We start from the raw sequence: 17,188 nt of genomic DNA on the forward strand, positions 1-17,188 counted from the left end.
ACTGTTGGAAAAACAAAGATTGTGGAATTAATTTAATCATATAACACAGAGTGGGTCATTTTGCTATTGTCCTAGAGTGAAAGACCCTAGGTTCTTTTTTTTTTTTTTTTTTTTTAAAAAAAAAAAAAAAAAATCTTTGACCTTGCATCTCATCTATACACATCATAAACAGAATTAAAAACATTCCTGAAATATGTCAGTTTCTAATCCACCTGGTAAAATTCCTATTCATTTCCTTCCTCATAAAATGTTAGATATAAGCGTTGCCTATCTCTGTGATGATCAAATTTTTTTGTACATCCTTACACTCACGTAAGACATTTTCTGTGCTCTCCATGTACTCCGTTTATGTGCATATCTGGAATTATGGGTGTATTTCTGATATTTTAATGTAGACATTAATGCTGACGGTTACTGAGCAGGAGCTTCACAAGCTGGCATTCTCCCTCCTCAGCGGTACAGCCCTGGCCCAGCTCTGTTGAAAGTTTCAAACAAGCTAAGCTGCAGAATTTTAATGTTTTTTTGATTGAGAAGTTGTAGGACTTCATAAGTTAGTGCAAATCCCATTGTGTTTCATATATCAGATTCTAATCTAGACCAGGTATCTGAAAAAGCTATGATGTATTGCTGTTGCTTAGCACAGAGTAATTTAACATATAACAGCTCAAACCTCCTTTCTTCTCCCATTTTCAGCCCTGGGTAGTCATACAGGAGATGCACAAGTGCTGACCTCACCTCATGATGAGCTCCAAAAGGGAAAGAAACTGTAAAGTTTAGTCCAAAGCACACCTTCTGTACGTTTTTATTAGTAAAAAACAAAAGTAAGCAATAAACATTTTGAAACAGGTTACATATTTGCATCCAAGTATTTCAGCAAGCGTGACAAATGTTGCCACCTCATGGACAGGTGCGTGGTTTGCTGTAGCACAGCGGTCGGAAGGAAAAGGGATCTCGGAGATGACTCATTTCTGCCCTTTCACAGTCTACTGAAAAGGGAAACGACAGCTTGGCCAGAAAGATGCTTTTGTCACTTAGACTCACCTGGAACTCATTCATTTGGGTCTGAATCCAGAAGCAGAAGCCTGGCTACACAAACGCAATTGGGAGAAAATAAAGGAGCTACACATATTTAGAGTATCTGACCACCTCCAGCATCTGAAGTGCATTTTTCATTTTAAAAATCCGTAACAGTCAACATATGATATAGCACTTTTTTGTATTGTCAAACAAAGGGCAGCATTTGGGAATAAGTTATCTGAGGAACAGGCTGTGGGACCCTGAGTTTTCACGAGTGACAAAACTTCTGCTTTGTGAAGACAACAAGCCTTTAGTGCACACGGTGATTTCAATACCCTGTAAAGGTAGCAGCAGTTGGGACTCCTCTGCTTGTAAACTGGAGACAAATACAGTTGCAGTGCATTCCAATATACATATCCAAAGTCAAAGTTTTATGCTACAACAACTGCTCATTTGGGCAACTGCTGCAGGAATATTCTGTCACCTGTTGAATCTACCCTTTTCTGATGGAAAGGCAGCTGTGCCGTACTTCTCTACAGGACAGATACTATAACAAAAAAATATCACACAGTGCATATCTTAAATCACATTCATTCAAAACAGCATTATAATTAGCACTCAACAGAAATGGATGAGCTTGAAAGGAATAAAAAAATGCTGAAGTAAAAAGCTTTTCAAGTTCAACATCAGGTTAGAATTTCAGGAACCAAGTTTTTTTTAAAAGGAAGCATCATAAAAATATTCAGTTAACAGTTATGAATGAACTGCAGAAAAGAACAGTATGATGATTAATTGGGAGTTTACCATCATGATCTCCATATAACAGTGTAACAGTCTGCATACATATGACCGAACAGAAAGAAGGATTTATACCAGCTTGATTTTAAAGATGTTCTTATACTTATTATATTTTGCTACTCCACTCTCCTAAAATGGTGGCCTCAGGAAAAGCTGCTTTGGCAGGCAATTGCAAAGATTCCTGTGGAGAGGAAGTGAAAAGACTGGGCATACAAACAAGGGCTGCTGCCATGTTCAAAGCACTGGGGAGAGTTCATAGAGCAAAATGCAGTCCTAAGTAAATGGGTTTCAGGCAATTTCAGTGTTAAGATAACATCATTAAGAGTAGAACAGATTGTGCTCAAACCCTGCTGTTTATAATTAACACATTGCTTCCAAATACTCCAGGGTCCCTGGTAAATAGTCCTCTGCTCAGATCTACCCAGACCAATCAGAGTATTTTCATCAGATTCCATGCTGGGCCAGCACCTGTTTGGACAAATCCAAAAGAGCCAAAATACTCTTCTTTCTGGCCAGCTAAGTAGAGAGATGAACACAGCTTGCCTTAGTCATTGTCACAGTGTCCATATGGCTGTGAAGCTTGTTTTCACAAGAAATCGTACAAGTACTTTATTATGTCGAAGTTCACGGTCCTATAAACAAAAACACAGCATATTAGAGCAATCATCCTAACAGTGCTAAGACTTTAACCTGTTTGGAGACAACACGTGGGACATTCTGCACAACCGAAATCAAGAAATATCCCCGAAAGGAAGTTTTTTAAAACTCATTCTTGATTGTATTTAACATATAGTTCTTATCTTCTGATTCAACTTTGTAAGATTTAAAAAAAAAAAAAAAAAAAAAAGGAGATTTCTAGCAACAATCAAAAGTTTCTTATTCCAAACATTAAGCAGTAAAAAAAACAAAAGCCAATATATTTTTCATATGGTAAATACAATATTCCAGTTGGTGATACAAAACTGCAATTTTTTATGTTATTAAATGTTTTGTTCATCTTGCAAACCACCTGTTTTAGCATGTACTACGTAACTCCTTCATCTGTACTCATTTGTAGTCTGCGTTCCTTCAGTTTTGACACTAGTTGACCCATGTTCATAGCTAAATTTGAAGAATCCAAGAATGCCACTCAATAAGATAGAAGATTTTAATGTATACTTTTGTATTTCAATGGCAGGCAGAACGAACAGCAGTAAAATAAAACATATAATTATTTTTTTTTTTGTCTCCAAACTCATTCTGCTATGCAATCTAACACTCAGACTTCGGGATTTACTGTTTGAATAAATAGCACAAATTACTGCATATAATGACAAGTATAAAATTAAAAGTTTTTTGGTTTTAGAAAGCATTTAATGATGCAAAAATAACCGCTCACAATGCTAAGTGAGATTAACTGGCTGAATGTCTTATTTGTTAGGCTGCAATCATTTAATATTCTCTGTTCATGCCTCCTTCTGTAACCCACTTTCCAAAAAGTTTCTATAAAACATCGCGTTGAATTGAGAAAAAGTTCAGAAATCCCCATGATGCATAACAAGAGATACTGTGTTGGAGCCTACCTAATAATCCAATGACAAAATTAGAGGAAATTAAATGCCACTGTTAGTTTCATATTACATTGTGTCACTTAAGAAAGTGCTTTAGTTATAAGGCTTTCTGCAGAAACAAAAACACACTAACAAAAACTGACCTTATCAACTGAATGAAACACAATCACTCTGCCATAACAACTGGCATTACTTGACTCTAGATGAAAAGATCCATTACATTCCACAAACATTAAGAGATCCCTACTTCAACTATAAAAAATTTATGAACTTCAGTCTGAAATCCTTTCAACAGAAATTAAAAGTTACTAAAAAAGAAACACCTAAACCAACTAAAACCAAACCACTTAAAAAACTACATAGTAAAAGGCATGAAAAATATCTCTGCAAAGGCTGAGCAGAGATAAATATGAAGTTCTGTGGTAATAAAGACTGGGCATGGGCAGAGGTTGCCACACTAAAAGTCACCATAAATACTTCACTTTTCTACCCTTTTACCAAAAAACAGGTGTTTTTTGCTTAAAAAAATAAAAATGCAGATTTAATTCTTTATTTTAAAATGAAGGAAAACAAAATAGCAAGCTGAACAGCTTGAAGGGGGTAGGAGGGGAGAGAGAGAGCAGAGTTTTCTTGTCCTACTCCTGCACTCTCCAGCCCTGCATTAGTAAGTTCACCTGTCAGCGAGGCCGAGATGGTAACAAGGCTCAGGCACCTGAGGATTTTGGTGCCTAGCCTTATTTTAGCACTAGTGCAAGAACAGAGGCTAAAGAATCAGGAGATGGTCTGCTTACTTGAAGTGTATCGTGGTGAAATGCCAAAGTAGTTCCTTCTCTGCAATACGTATAATCCCTCTCATTTGTGGTTAAAAACTACAGGCTGCTGCAATGTTGTAGCACAAGTAGCCTGCGATCATACATTCACCCTTTAGCCAGCCTCATTAAGACAAGGGGAAACTCATTTATCATGGGTTCATGAAACTTTGCATCTTATCTATGTCCTTAAGGATTTGACAAACAGTGGGTTGGAAAAAATTTGTAACAAACAAGAAGAAAAAAAAGAAGAACAGGAGAAAAAAAATAGGCCAACTTTAAGATATCAGATAAAATGGCCCAATCTGTGCAGCCAATAAACACTTTCGAACTACGTGGGGAGAAAAAGTTACCTTTTTCATACTGCATAGGAAAAGTCAGACAGGATATATGTACGCACATCTGACCTAAAGGCAGGCAAGCCAAAGCACTACACTGTGCACTGAGGTTTGAAGGGACAGCTCTAAAAACTACTTTCTCTGCTAAGCATGAGCTGTATAGCACAAGATTTGGTCCCGTTTTCTGTCCACCTCTACCTTCTGGCAATTTTAACAGAGTCCACAAACTTCAAAGGATGTTAAAATTGTAGGTGAAGGGCCATTATTTCAGGTGTCTTAATTCAAGGAACCTCATAGGCAGATTGGAGTTTGTCAACTGGTCTCTGTACTCACGGTAAGAGTTAGAGCAGAGGCAAGAGCATGGGGATATCCGTACACAGTGATCCACGTCGCTAAACAGATGGTCTGATGTACTTGGTACCAGTGGGAGACTTTACAAGGCATCATTCACATGTGACTTTATTGCTGAGAATAGCAAGCTGACACAGCAAAGCCCTGGAGATGCTGGTGGTACTGTCCAGCCAGGCCTGAGCCCGATGAAGTTTCACTCTGTGGCCTGTCCAAATTGAAATTTGTGTGTCTGTTTAGCTTACTGACTGGGCGAGGGGACATTTAACAGCTCAGGAGAGCAACTTGTGCAGCGAGGATATTGGAAAAGAGTTTGAAACTCAAATTCCTCTGAAGCTCCACAGTACAGAGGAGAGCTGGCCTGTACAATGTTTCTCTTTTTAGCCACATGTCATTTCTGGGCTCTGCTCTAGCCACATGCTCTTTATCCAAGATCTGCTAATAAGCTGGCTGCAGCAGCGTGCGTGAAGTAATGCTGTTCAGATTTGGCATAAATGAGACAGTTCTGTTTGTTGCCTATGTACTGCATGCGTTTCTGTCATTTATCACCATCTCTCCTGATGCATCTGGAACTGCTCTTGGACTCCCAGACTGAAGGCTTGGGATGAACAGGTACTTGATACTTTTGAGGTACCTACATTGTTTTTTTGAATTAGTTTTTATCAACTACAGATCACAGAAGACAAACTATGTGAAAAAATTCTCATAACCTATGCAGTTTTTACATCACCTGTACCACAAACACTACCAAGAACTAAATATCAGTTTGGATTCCAATATCATAACATGCCTTTCAGTACTGAAATGGACTGCCATTTTAGAGCAGTATTTTCACATGAAATTCCTGACTTCTATTAAGTACACAGACAGTATTTTACTGTAACATACTAAAGCAGCTCCTTGGCCTACCTCTGCCACTTTTAAGATTTTTTTTTTTTCAAAACACTATTGCACTAAACTTAAGTTCAACATCTCTTATAGCAAAGACTCATTTAGTCATTCTTAGAAAACATCTACGGATTTCCATTCTGGTCTGCAGAGAGCCAATATAAAGATGGAAAATACAGGTTTTGAAGCCTCATTTAAATCAGCACATATAACACCAAATGTTTTTCAGTAGACTCACCGGGCAATTGCTCTGATGAAGTCCAGTGATACAGTGCATTTGTACCGGGGTCCATCAAGCTGGTCATTATTGCCAACCATGGACAGCAGCTGGAGAGTCACAAGGGAGGTGATCTATGGACAAGAAACATTAGCAATATCAGTCATTTTTGTTAACAAGAATAGCAGTGAGCATTTTTTTTTCCTATTCATCATCAACACATCGTCCCAAATTATAATACTCCCATATTTCTTTGGAAAATCACCACTAGTTTCTCACTGATTTTCACATAGCCCTGCAGCTAGCAAACCCAGGAATGCGTGTACATTTTTGCTGTTACATTTCCAGCAGAGTCAGTGAGGCACACAGGCCTTTATCCCTTCATATCAAGAGTTATCCTGGAGTTGTGATCAGAGCGAGAAAAGTGCTGGGGGGGATAGATAACAGGCATGAGCTGAACGTCTTCCGAATCTCCTCCTGACAGCCAGGACACACTTTGTTTCTCTTTCATCTCAGGACCTCCTCTTGAATTTTCACACTCAAAGTTGGATTTTCTTGTGTCAGTTCATACTACATTTTGAAAAGATGCAGAGTAACACCCTACTCCAGCTAAAAGAAAGGAATTTGAAGGTTGGAAAGGAATGGCCTGAAGACGGTGTCCTTAAAACATGCCTGAAAAAACAGAAATTTGCCTACAAAACAGTGTCATGACAGAGCTGCTGATTATTCTACCAGTATAGCAATGCACCAGCATATTTCTCAGTCTTCCTTCTTCCCAGTGATGGCTGTGTGTGGTGCCACTGAAGTGCAGTCATGGGATGTCAGCACCGAGTGCCACCAGGCTGTCCTGTCTCAGCTAGGAGCAATTAACATCGTGATTCTACTGCTGCCCTATCTCCACCCATGAGAAGGAAATAGGTAAAAGCAGAAAACATGACTTTTTTTTCCCCCTGGCCTTTGTTATAAGCACTATTGATAATTTAGTGCAACAAGGTTATATTCTATGAAGAACCAGTACCTGACCACAGCCCCTACTTTAAAAAAAAAAAAAAAAAAAAAAAAAAAACATCCAGCCATGACCTACATCTGTGCAAAGATAATAATACAGTAAGGAATATCTGAAGAATAAACATAAAGAGAGTGTCAATTCAAACCTTCAAGGAAGCTTGCTGCTATAAAAAGCAGCAAGTTCTTTTCAGTTAAAAAAAAAAAAAACCTCAGTAATAACTCTTCTTTTGCTGATAGTGAACTTTGCCTTCAAGTTTGTGACAGTGCTTGCGGGAGGTAGGAATACTTCTTCCTCAAGCGGACAAGATATATGAAAAAAAGACATCTCCTTGAGCAGAACTGAAAAAAGATGATCACCACGAATGAGGTAATTTTTATAACAGCCTGTGCTTAACTTCCTTTTACATGGCATTAAGCAACAACCCTTTGGATGTCAGCATTCTGCAAAGCATTTGAAACTCGGTTAAGGAATACTGGCCTCCCTCTGCTCACAAGAACAAATACTGTTCACTTAAGTCAGCTCTATACAAATGATTTACCGATTGTTAGTGTTGACAGCATTTAAGCAAACTCAACTTAGTACAGGTAAATGACTCAAAATCCAGTTCATTAAATCACTTTGTACTTGTCACTGGATTGTAATCAACCTCAAATTTGTAAGGTGTTTATTTTCCTAAAACAGACATGAATTTGAGAGCGTTTTTCTACGTTCTTCATCCAACATCATCTTTATTCAGCTTGTAAGGAAGCATTACGGAGTAATTTGCTATTGCAGTTGCTATTTTACACCCCAGTGCACCATTACTGCCTAATCACTTCTGCAATATACACTTGCAGCTGGCTCCATGTTCAGAAATTACCAGTGAAGGAAGGAATTGCACGAAGCTCCTAAAAGCTTCCGATGAGTACAGCAAAACCCAGCTAGTTTGGAGCTGGACCCATCTCAATTTTGAGGGATACAAAACTAAACTTGCTGCTGCTGCACATATATGCTGCAACTTTAACAATGAATCATAACTGATATTTTTCCAATATCACCAAATGCCATGTATACAACATGAGGTCAGCAGTGTAAAATTCCTCACTAAAGGCTGACACTATACATAGGAAATGGCATCAGACTAGAGATGAAGTTTCATTAATGTTTAAGACTCAATATTACGTATGAAGTCTTTGATCACGATAGAGTTACTCAGCAAACAACATTTTCCTCATTTCCTTCAGAAATCCTCCATGTCTATCCTATACCTGCAGACAGGCAGGATCTTGGGATGACAAATCCTAGAACCTGCATGCTGAGCAGGCAGCAGCCTGGAGCTCTGTTGGCATAGCTTCTTCAACAGGTTCAAGCAAAACCCAAACCAGCAAGAGTTCTGTCACCCCACAGCAATGACTGGTAATTTTTCCTGCTTTACATGAATATAGCGGGACACTTCCACTGACAGGTCAGCCAGGGAACTGGGTGACACCTACCTTTTGCAATAAGTTGTTTTATCAAAAAGGTTCCGTTTTGCTAGATGTGGAATTAAGCTCCTTGAACATTTTGTGCTGAAGCTACTTTTCTAGACCTGACCATAATAAAACATGATTTTCTTCACCACATAATTTGGACATTATCTAGGTTCAATTCCCTTCTAACACGAGGGATTTGAGCACCTCTTATCCAAACATCTGGCAACTGGCAGGGGCAGTGGAGGGAAGAAGGAAAAAGTTATGGGGAACCTGCTTCTGGAGCTGAGCTGTTTTGCACAAAACTGCCTTTATATGAACTACCTCTCTGCCTAGTTAGGGCACTCACCTGGTAAAGTGGAATGAACTGGGTTTAACACAGCATATTTGTAGCTAAATAAAAAAGCCCCCCCCAGTATAAAATGTCATGCTCTGTTAACTTTTAAGGTCCAACATCACTTTTAACGAAATGTCACCACTTCAGAAGCTCAGGTGTTGTATAACTTTGGAGGTAATCTATTCTTAAATGAAGGTATGTCAGCACAGTTGGAAAAAAAAAAAAAAAAAACATGAATGCAGTATCACTTAGCAAAAATAAGTTTTCAAAATGCTTTTTTTTTTTTTTTTTTTTTTAAATACCATGGGTACAGTGGCTGCATTTCATTGTCACAAAAGCTGGCAGAAAACATCTGGCATGAACCAACGAGCAACTAGCCAGAACTGTGTGGGTGACAAAAAGAGAGAATACTTATTGAGAATCTTCTGCACAAAAGAAATTACAGTTGGAAGAAATATGCTGAAGCTATTCATAAAATTCAAGTTAGATGTGGTAATGGTTTAACACCAGCAGAAGCTAATGAGTAAATGGAATTTTTTACAAGAATAACAAGAAAATCTAAAGAAAAATTACTGAAAGACATGAAGGAAGAGGTGTCATTGATATATTTTAAAATAAGCCAGGACTGAGATTTCTTTGAAATGTATTTATGTGAGAAATCTGCTGCTGGAAGCTTGGATGCAAGGTGAGAATAATCATAAAAGCACGGCTGAGAGTTGCTGCCAGTTAATGACCTCTCCAAATGCTTCTGAAGATTCCCTGTCAAATACGGGCATTTAAACCTCTGGAAAAAAAAAAAAGAATAAAATAACCCACAAGCCATCCTTAAAGGCTGTTTTTTTCCTATCAGCCTGCACTAACAGACAGGCCTTGCATCATTCCCGTGGCAGAGACAAAGGCGAGCTTTGTCAGCACGCTGCTGTGAGGGGGCAAGGAGAAGCCCAGAAGTGAGGGCTGCCCTCGGAGGAAGGCTGGGCTCTTCTCACCTGTGCCAAAACCATTCATAGAGGTGCAGATCACAAGTTAGTTCATGCCAGAGACACGGGCACACACGTTTGGTGTTTGGTTTGGTTAAGTAACAACAGAGTACCACAGGAAAAAGTTTGGACTAATCATGTGGGACATCTGGAAAAAAAAGCCAGGCAGAGCAAGCGATGCTGACTGTCAGCAAGAAGCTGTTTTCTCAGGGATGTGACTGAAACATCACTAAGTGGTGTACTTTACACCACAAAATCCTAATGAAAGATACTAGCAGGAACAATCTCAAACCAGCAGACATACACTAGATGATCTGTGAGGTATTTTTCATCTCCACAGTCCACAATTTCCATTTCCCTTGACGTAACGCTAACTGCAACTCTCAAGCCTGGCCCACCTGCAGAAAACCACAGCTTTAACCTGTGTTATGATTCTGAACTTCAAACCTACCAAGATATGAAGAGCTTCCATTATTTAAGTTATAACATACTCAGACAATAGTACTATATTCTTTCACAGTTATTAACATTTATTCATCACGTAGTTCTCAGAGCACAAAGGCAACTTGCTTTGAGGCCTACTGCTGCCCACGGTCAAATCTGGGCATGTGAAAAAGCGGCTCAAAATAATTTCAATCAAAATTACATCCAGGGTCTGCTCAGTATGCCAGCCCTCTTAGAGAAGCTCACAAAGTGGAAGTTAACAACAGAAATCACAGTTATACATATTTAAGCCAGCAATTGATCAAAATTGATTTTTTACAGAAATTATATCAATTTTTTTCTGAATACTTAGATTTTAAGAACTTGTTTTTGATCCTGAATTATGGTCTGTACGAGGTTTTTAATGCATGCAAAAATCACAACAGATGAGACTGTAGAAGGTAATATGACCCAACATTTTATCAGGTCTTAAATGCTAAATCCCTTTCTGAAACATTTTTTTTTTTGGTCAACTTTTCCATCTGCCAGTAGCACTCCAAGATTTCTAACTATATCGTATCATTCTTGCCTTATCCTACACCCTGCCAAACTGCTGATGGCCTCTAAGTGTGCAGTTAAAGTGCTCGTTACTCTATGCTTCAGCTGTTTATTTTATCTTTCTCTCAGCTTAAATTATTCCTACTCTTTTTAAACCATCTTCTGAATGCAGTCCAAATGTTGTTGCCATTCAGAGAGCCCAAGCAGAAAGAGGTATTCCAGCCACAGGCTTGGTGCTGCTCCACAGACAGAACTCTTCCTCACTTAGCTGGGTGGCTCTGTAAGATGTGACAGTGCAGGGCAAATGCAGTAAGAGACCCAGTCCAATTTGCAAGCCCTTTTTTTCTATGAGTATCTGTTTGATGATTTTTTTTCCCTGTGCTAGCTATTTTTTTGCACTTCTCTTCATTATTTTGTATTAAATCTCTAGGACCTTGCACCCTGTATTTCTTCATCCATAGTTGTATACAGCACACCTCACAAATTGTAAGTCATTTCTGCACATTTCATCAGTGATAACACTTTACCTAGGGACTTCCTCAGCTGGAGTCAAGCAGAATTTAGCACTGATCACTAACCTGAACAAACTTTCAGGACACAAATGTGTTGTCAAGTTCCCGACATGACAGCACCATAGTACCTAGATGTGAAATTACAGCAGCGACAGGAAGAAAACAACTGACTACTTCCGTATAATTTGTCCTTTAAGAACTGATATTGCTTAGGCTTACTGTTTATTATTACCACTATTTTATTTTAATACCCACTTAAGAATTTTAGGATGTTTATCGCAATGTCTCTACAATTCTACTTTCAGCCTGAAGTAAAGAATTTCCTGGATCAAGATCACTCCTTGATACCGAAACCATTATGCCATAGCACAAAAACTTGCTCCTCTTCCTTGAATTTCTACGAGATGATCCTTCTGCTTCAGAAGAAACATTTACTTACCTTTAGTATATGACCTTGAGTTTCATGCTGTTAAGGCCTCTCAGTTTATATCATACTCACCACCTTCAATGTATTTCATGCACGTTTTCATAGCAGAAAATTTAGTAAGCTCACGGCATGCAACCTTGAATTTTACATTACAAAATTCCTTCGGCTTCTACTATATAGGTCATAACCGTCATTCTCACATGGCATTTTTCCCACTGTATAAACAATGTTTATCACTTCTTATTCTATTCAGTCTTTGTGTCCCATTTACACTAAATAATTGACAAAATGCGTTGCCAATTTCATAGACTCGTTCAAGGCGTAAGTGTGAATTTTCTGCTTTTTTCTTTTCCCTTCCTCCCTTCCTGCAGATCTTTCAGACCCCACAGCACCTTGCAGCATACCAGAAGCTGCCTATTTCTAGCACATTTTCCTGTAATCAGCTTCCTTGATGGCTTTTCTCTTCAATCTCAAGTGAAGCAAAGGTATTTATTTCCTTCAAGACGACATGTCCTCACTTTGCCCCAGAATTCATATTTTTTTTAGAATCAGCTCTCTTCAATTAGCACTCTGTATAACGTATATCAGACTAAATTCATCCTGTGTTTGCCATTCTTATACATATATATATATATATATATATGTATTTTTGTCTGTATGTCTGTTATTCATCACTAGTAGTCAGACAGTTTTACTGTCTTATAAAAAATAAAAACAACGGGTAAAACCTCTTGTCGTCTGGCAATGTGGCTGTTACAATGCATTTACCAAAGGCTAAACAAACAAACAAAAAAGAGATATCATCTGTATCTTCTACATCCTATCACTTCATATTTCCCTGTCAGCCTTCTCTGGAAAACTTCTAAGTATCTCGAAAGCATTTGTACAGTGCACACATTAGCCCTGCCCTCTCTAATTGTCACAATAACATAACTTTTAAGAAGTAGTTCAATAATTTATTAATTTTGGAAGTTTAATTTCATGGATGTTTCAAATAACAAATGAATTTACTCTCTCCATTATTTTTATTTAACCTACAAACTGAAAGACCCTTTCTTCTCTCAGCTCATTTGCTTTAGCATTAATTCAATGTGAGAAAAAGAACCATAAAAGGCAATTCACATCAACCTTTGCTGCACTCTGCTTGTCATTTTAAAAAAGTTAAAAAAAATCTACAGTGATACATGGATAAATCTGCATTTCTAATTCAGTTCCCTCACTTAAAGTACACCCTGAAACTTGCTTAACATACCTTGAGATCAAATTAGCTTCTGTACCTGAATATATATTTAGAATTATTTTTTTCCCAGAAATTTGTTAGACCTGAAACTGATCATGGGTTAGTTTATTTTGATCCTTCAAAACATTGAAAAAGAAAAGTTGAACATACTTGAAATCTGCTGGGAAATGCACTCATCTAAATTACTCCATAATGGCCTGGAAAAAGCACTCCTAAGCACATGGACTTCAGATGCAAATTGTAGATGGAGTATTCTAAAGTACTTCAATAGGGAAGTATCCTTCCCCCCTCCACCCCTCACCGTCACAGATCCACTTCTGCAGAGGTGCCATGTGCCAAGTGCATTTTAGGAGTATTTAGAAAGTGGAATGAAGATTGCTTCCCTGAAGTAAACCTCTAAATGAAAAAGGCAGATATGCAATGGACCAAGCATATGAACTTAAATACAAAAATCTAGAAATTTTTCACCTGGTAGTTTATGTCTTTCATTTATAATGCTTCTGTCACACAACGGCAGCATTTCTAGATCCTGCAAGAAGTTGCATCCAGAACAGAAAAGAGTAACCTTAAAATACACTGCCTGATAGTGACAGAACTAGATACATTTGTAGAAAGCCCCTAAATTTTTAATGCTATCTCAGTAAAATATAGAACTGTATAAAGAACTAGCCATCTCCTGCTACAAAAAGGAGTTTTTTGTCATCGTTTGCAAATACAATCTTGTATTCAAAAATAACTAAAGCAATTACGATTTCTAACTTGTCCTGAAGACAAAAATCAGTACTCTGCATAAGCTGTGAAAAAAAATGTGAAATTAAAGGATATTTTCTACAATGAGGTGTTTGGGAGTATTTTCTGAAGCAAAATTACCTTGCTTTCTCAAGAAATAAAAAGATTTTCAAAGCGTGTTAACTGCAGTCTATTTTTAGATGATTATGATAATTAAGTGTTGAAAGAATATTGATCCAAAGCTTATGTAAGGAAACAAGATATTAAGAATTTTTAATTAAAACAACCACTCCAGGAAGATTTGACCCAAATACTTCTGAAGTACAGAAGTTAGACATTTTCTCCAGAAGGTTAGACAAATGGTGAAATATACCAGTAGAGGTAGGAATTTGCTCTGAAGAATAACAATTTAAAGATACATTTATTCTGTATCTTCAGCTTACTAAATCAAACCTAATATCCTGTTTTCTGGCAAAAACATTTCTCCCTGGGTATCCTTCATTTTAAAAAGTTTCTGCAGTGTATGGTGTTCTTTCTCATATATGGTTTGTCACTAATAAATGTCCATGGTTTGCAACCTGCCCTCAAGTACCTACCATGTGCTAGAGCTCAGTGTCTTTAAAGACTGTCCACGGTAACATACAGCATCCCAGCTACTCAAGAGAAGCACTGCAGAAGACTCAAATCAGTACATTCATTGTCTGTCATTCATTGACTACATAAAACTATATGCATTTTACTGGTCCCGTAATAGAAATAGGTAGTAAGAGAAACAAAAATAGAAACAGCTATTACCACTAAAGTACATAAGCACATCATCCTGGTAAAAACTAAAGATGCCTCCTGTCTCTTGAAAGGAGCAGCCAGCAATGGATCCTTAGGAAATACTACAATAAAATTTTAAGCAAGAGAAATTCCCCAGCATACACTCTTGGCTCCTAGTAACCTGCATTTCAGTGACTTAAGCAATTAGGTATTAAAATGTTCACACATACAGATCTGACCTGCTGAAATACAACCTTTCATTTTGTTCTTGCATTGTAAAACTGGCGCTAAAAAGCTTATTAAACTGGGAAGTTAATTCAACTAATCAACACACAGCAGACGGAATTTATTATGAGGTTGCATATACTATGACGAAGGCCATTTCTCAATCCACGAGAAGTTAATCCACACCTCTAGGTGCTTGAAAAACAATGAAACCTTACTGTAACAGCACAGAAACTGATGGTTGTAGCCAACAATAAGACACCTTTTTTAAAAAAGAAAAACAAAATATCTATAACTACACTTCAAGTTTAGGTACACTTCAATAGAGACTATAAATTTGTAATATCCATCCATATTAGTCATTCTACAGAAAGTAAAGCTTTCAGCCATCCATGAATTGATAAGTCATGAAATATTAAAAATTTAACTTCATTGACCCATTAAATACGTTAGATACAATTACAAAATACAGCTATATCTTTAAATCTCTTGCATAGATGATCCTGAGAAAATCATAACTACCAGCTTTCCATCTTTTATTCAGTTATACTTTGTTTTATCTGATAAAGAGCACGAATCATCATCTGTCAGCAATTAATTTGAATGAAAAAAGCCCCGTTCTTCAAACACAACACTGCTTTCGTATGCAATTGCTGTCACCATTTACCACAACTGTTAAATTCTGTTAGCTATACTGTGTATCACTTAGGTTTTCTAATGTGGGGAAAAAAAGCATTTTCTAATGCATTTGGCAAGTGCACGTGTTGGGTAGAGAAGTTCACAGTCATCTAAGACAACCAATGAACTCATGAACCAGTGTGCTATCATACCTGTCAACTCCATAGGGCAATGAATTTCACTCTGTTTTATTTGTAGACAAGTAATGCACAGGAAGGGAATGTCCAGGTTGGAGTAGGGGAAGAAAAATTTTGTATTAAGTGCTATTACACATCAAGCATTCTATTGGGACTATGGTACTCTTTGGAGCAGTGACTATGCATGTGTTCCGTTTAAAATCCTGGAAGAGGAAAGTATTGTGGATGAACAGTATGCAGCTCGTCAGCCCTTGTCCTGGCCCTACGGCACGAAAGGATAATACTATTTAGACTGATAGAAACACTCAAAGACACAACCCCCATAGACTGTTAAAAACATCCTTCTATATAGATTGAATTAAAATTTGTGTGGTTAGTAAACATTGATTATATGGCTCCTACATCACCACAAATCATTTATGGAGCAATAGGCTCCAAAATAGTGATGTGCTGCACAATGCAATTTCTATAGGTAGGCCAGGAATGGATTAAAAGCGTAAAACAACCAACAGCAGATGTCCTATTTTAGTTTCGGAGGAATACAATATAATCAAGAAACAAATCTCAGGTTTCCATAAATAACTAACGTACATCATTTTGCACTTGATGGCTGTGCTACCTGCTGTATTTTTAATAATCACTGTGTTGAGACTTTTCTGTAATATTCAGTGGTGATTTTAACATTCAGAAAAATCAAATTTATTAAATCACCATAAAAAGGCTTAATCCCCCCAGGAAGTACTATGTAGATCACCAAACTGTAAAAATCCATTCAAGAGATCAATGAAAAGATGCAAAAAAAAAAAAAAAAAAGCAGAAAAGAATCAAATTTTTTCCAATCTTATGGATGAAAGATAGTCACCCTCCCTCCATCATGACTGCTGTAAAATCTGGAAAAAAATGAAACTGGAGAAGCAGAAGGGAAGCAGTTATGATACGGAAAAGACACTATTAGGGCCTGATGAAATAATACTTGTCATTCCAATTGACTGTGCTACATCCTCTACACTTTTCCATCTCCTGGGAGGCCTTTTACATAAGCTTTACATAATGGATAAACAGGTCCCAAGACTATCTTCTGGAATCTCTCTAGTAAGCAGAATCAGAACTATTCTTCAAGCATATTTTAACCTATCCATACCAGAACTTGTATTGCATTCAATAAATGCAATAATTAAATAAATAACAAAAATGTTATCAAAGAATCCACGGATGAGGAAGTATTGGTATCAGTCTGCTGCTCCATAGTAAGAGAAACTCAAGCAGCAGAGACAAAAATGTTGTCTAGGATTGAAAACACCTATCCAAGAGACCTTTCCTTCTCTGCCACTGAAAACCCAGATGAGCTTTGCAAGAAGCTCTTGACACATCTTGTCCAAGAAGACACACTAAAACCAAACTGTAGGCAAGGTGATTGCTGCCAGGAGTTAGTTACTGTAGCAGGATGCCCAGACCATTCCTGCTAGGTCTGGCAGCCTGCACCCTCCCTCTTAATGGCTGTATTTAATTTTACTACCAGAAGAAAAAAGCCTGAAAAGTGAGGATCTCCAGGTTAACAAATGATCAAAATGACACCCCCCAAAATATCTGTCCTTGCATATCTGGTCCTGCAGAAGCACCACACATCGTTGTGACTTGACTGATTTTATATGGGAAGTGTACTCAGACTTCCTCGTCTCAAGAATAATGTTAAGATATCAACCTCGGGAACTGCATTTCTAAGACAGTTTTGCACTAAAAAATAAAAAGAACAGAATG

At 37.6% G+C, this 17,188-nt stretch overlaps 1 protein-coding gene across 1 annotated transcript in view; it reads right to left on the reverse strand.

Annotated features, from left to right (window-relative positions):
• Positions 1–777: 777 nt before the first annotated feature.
• Positions 778–17,188, reverse strand: part of ORC5 (origin recognition complex subunit 5) — a 69,983-nt gene continuing 53,572 nt past the window's right edge. The window contains exons 14-15 of the mRNA XM_032208305.1: positions 5,987–6,099; positions 778–2,447 (exon numbers count right to left, since the gene is read on the reverse strand). Coding sequence (XP_032064196.1) covers positions 2,402–2,447; positions 5,987–6,099 — 159 coding nt within the window. The 3' untranslated portion in view covers positions 778–2,401. The remainder of the gene's footprint in view (positions 2,448–5,986; positions 6,100–17,188) is intronic.

This window comes from Aythya fuligula, chromosome 1 (genome assembly GCF_009819795.1).
Source record: "Aythya fuligula isolate bAytFul2 chromosome 1, bAytFul2.pri, whole genome shotgun sequence".
In the NCBI taxonomy this organism is placed as follows: Eukaryota; Metazoa; Chordata; class Aves; order Anseriformes; family Anatidae; genus Aythya; species Aythya fuligula.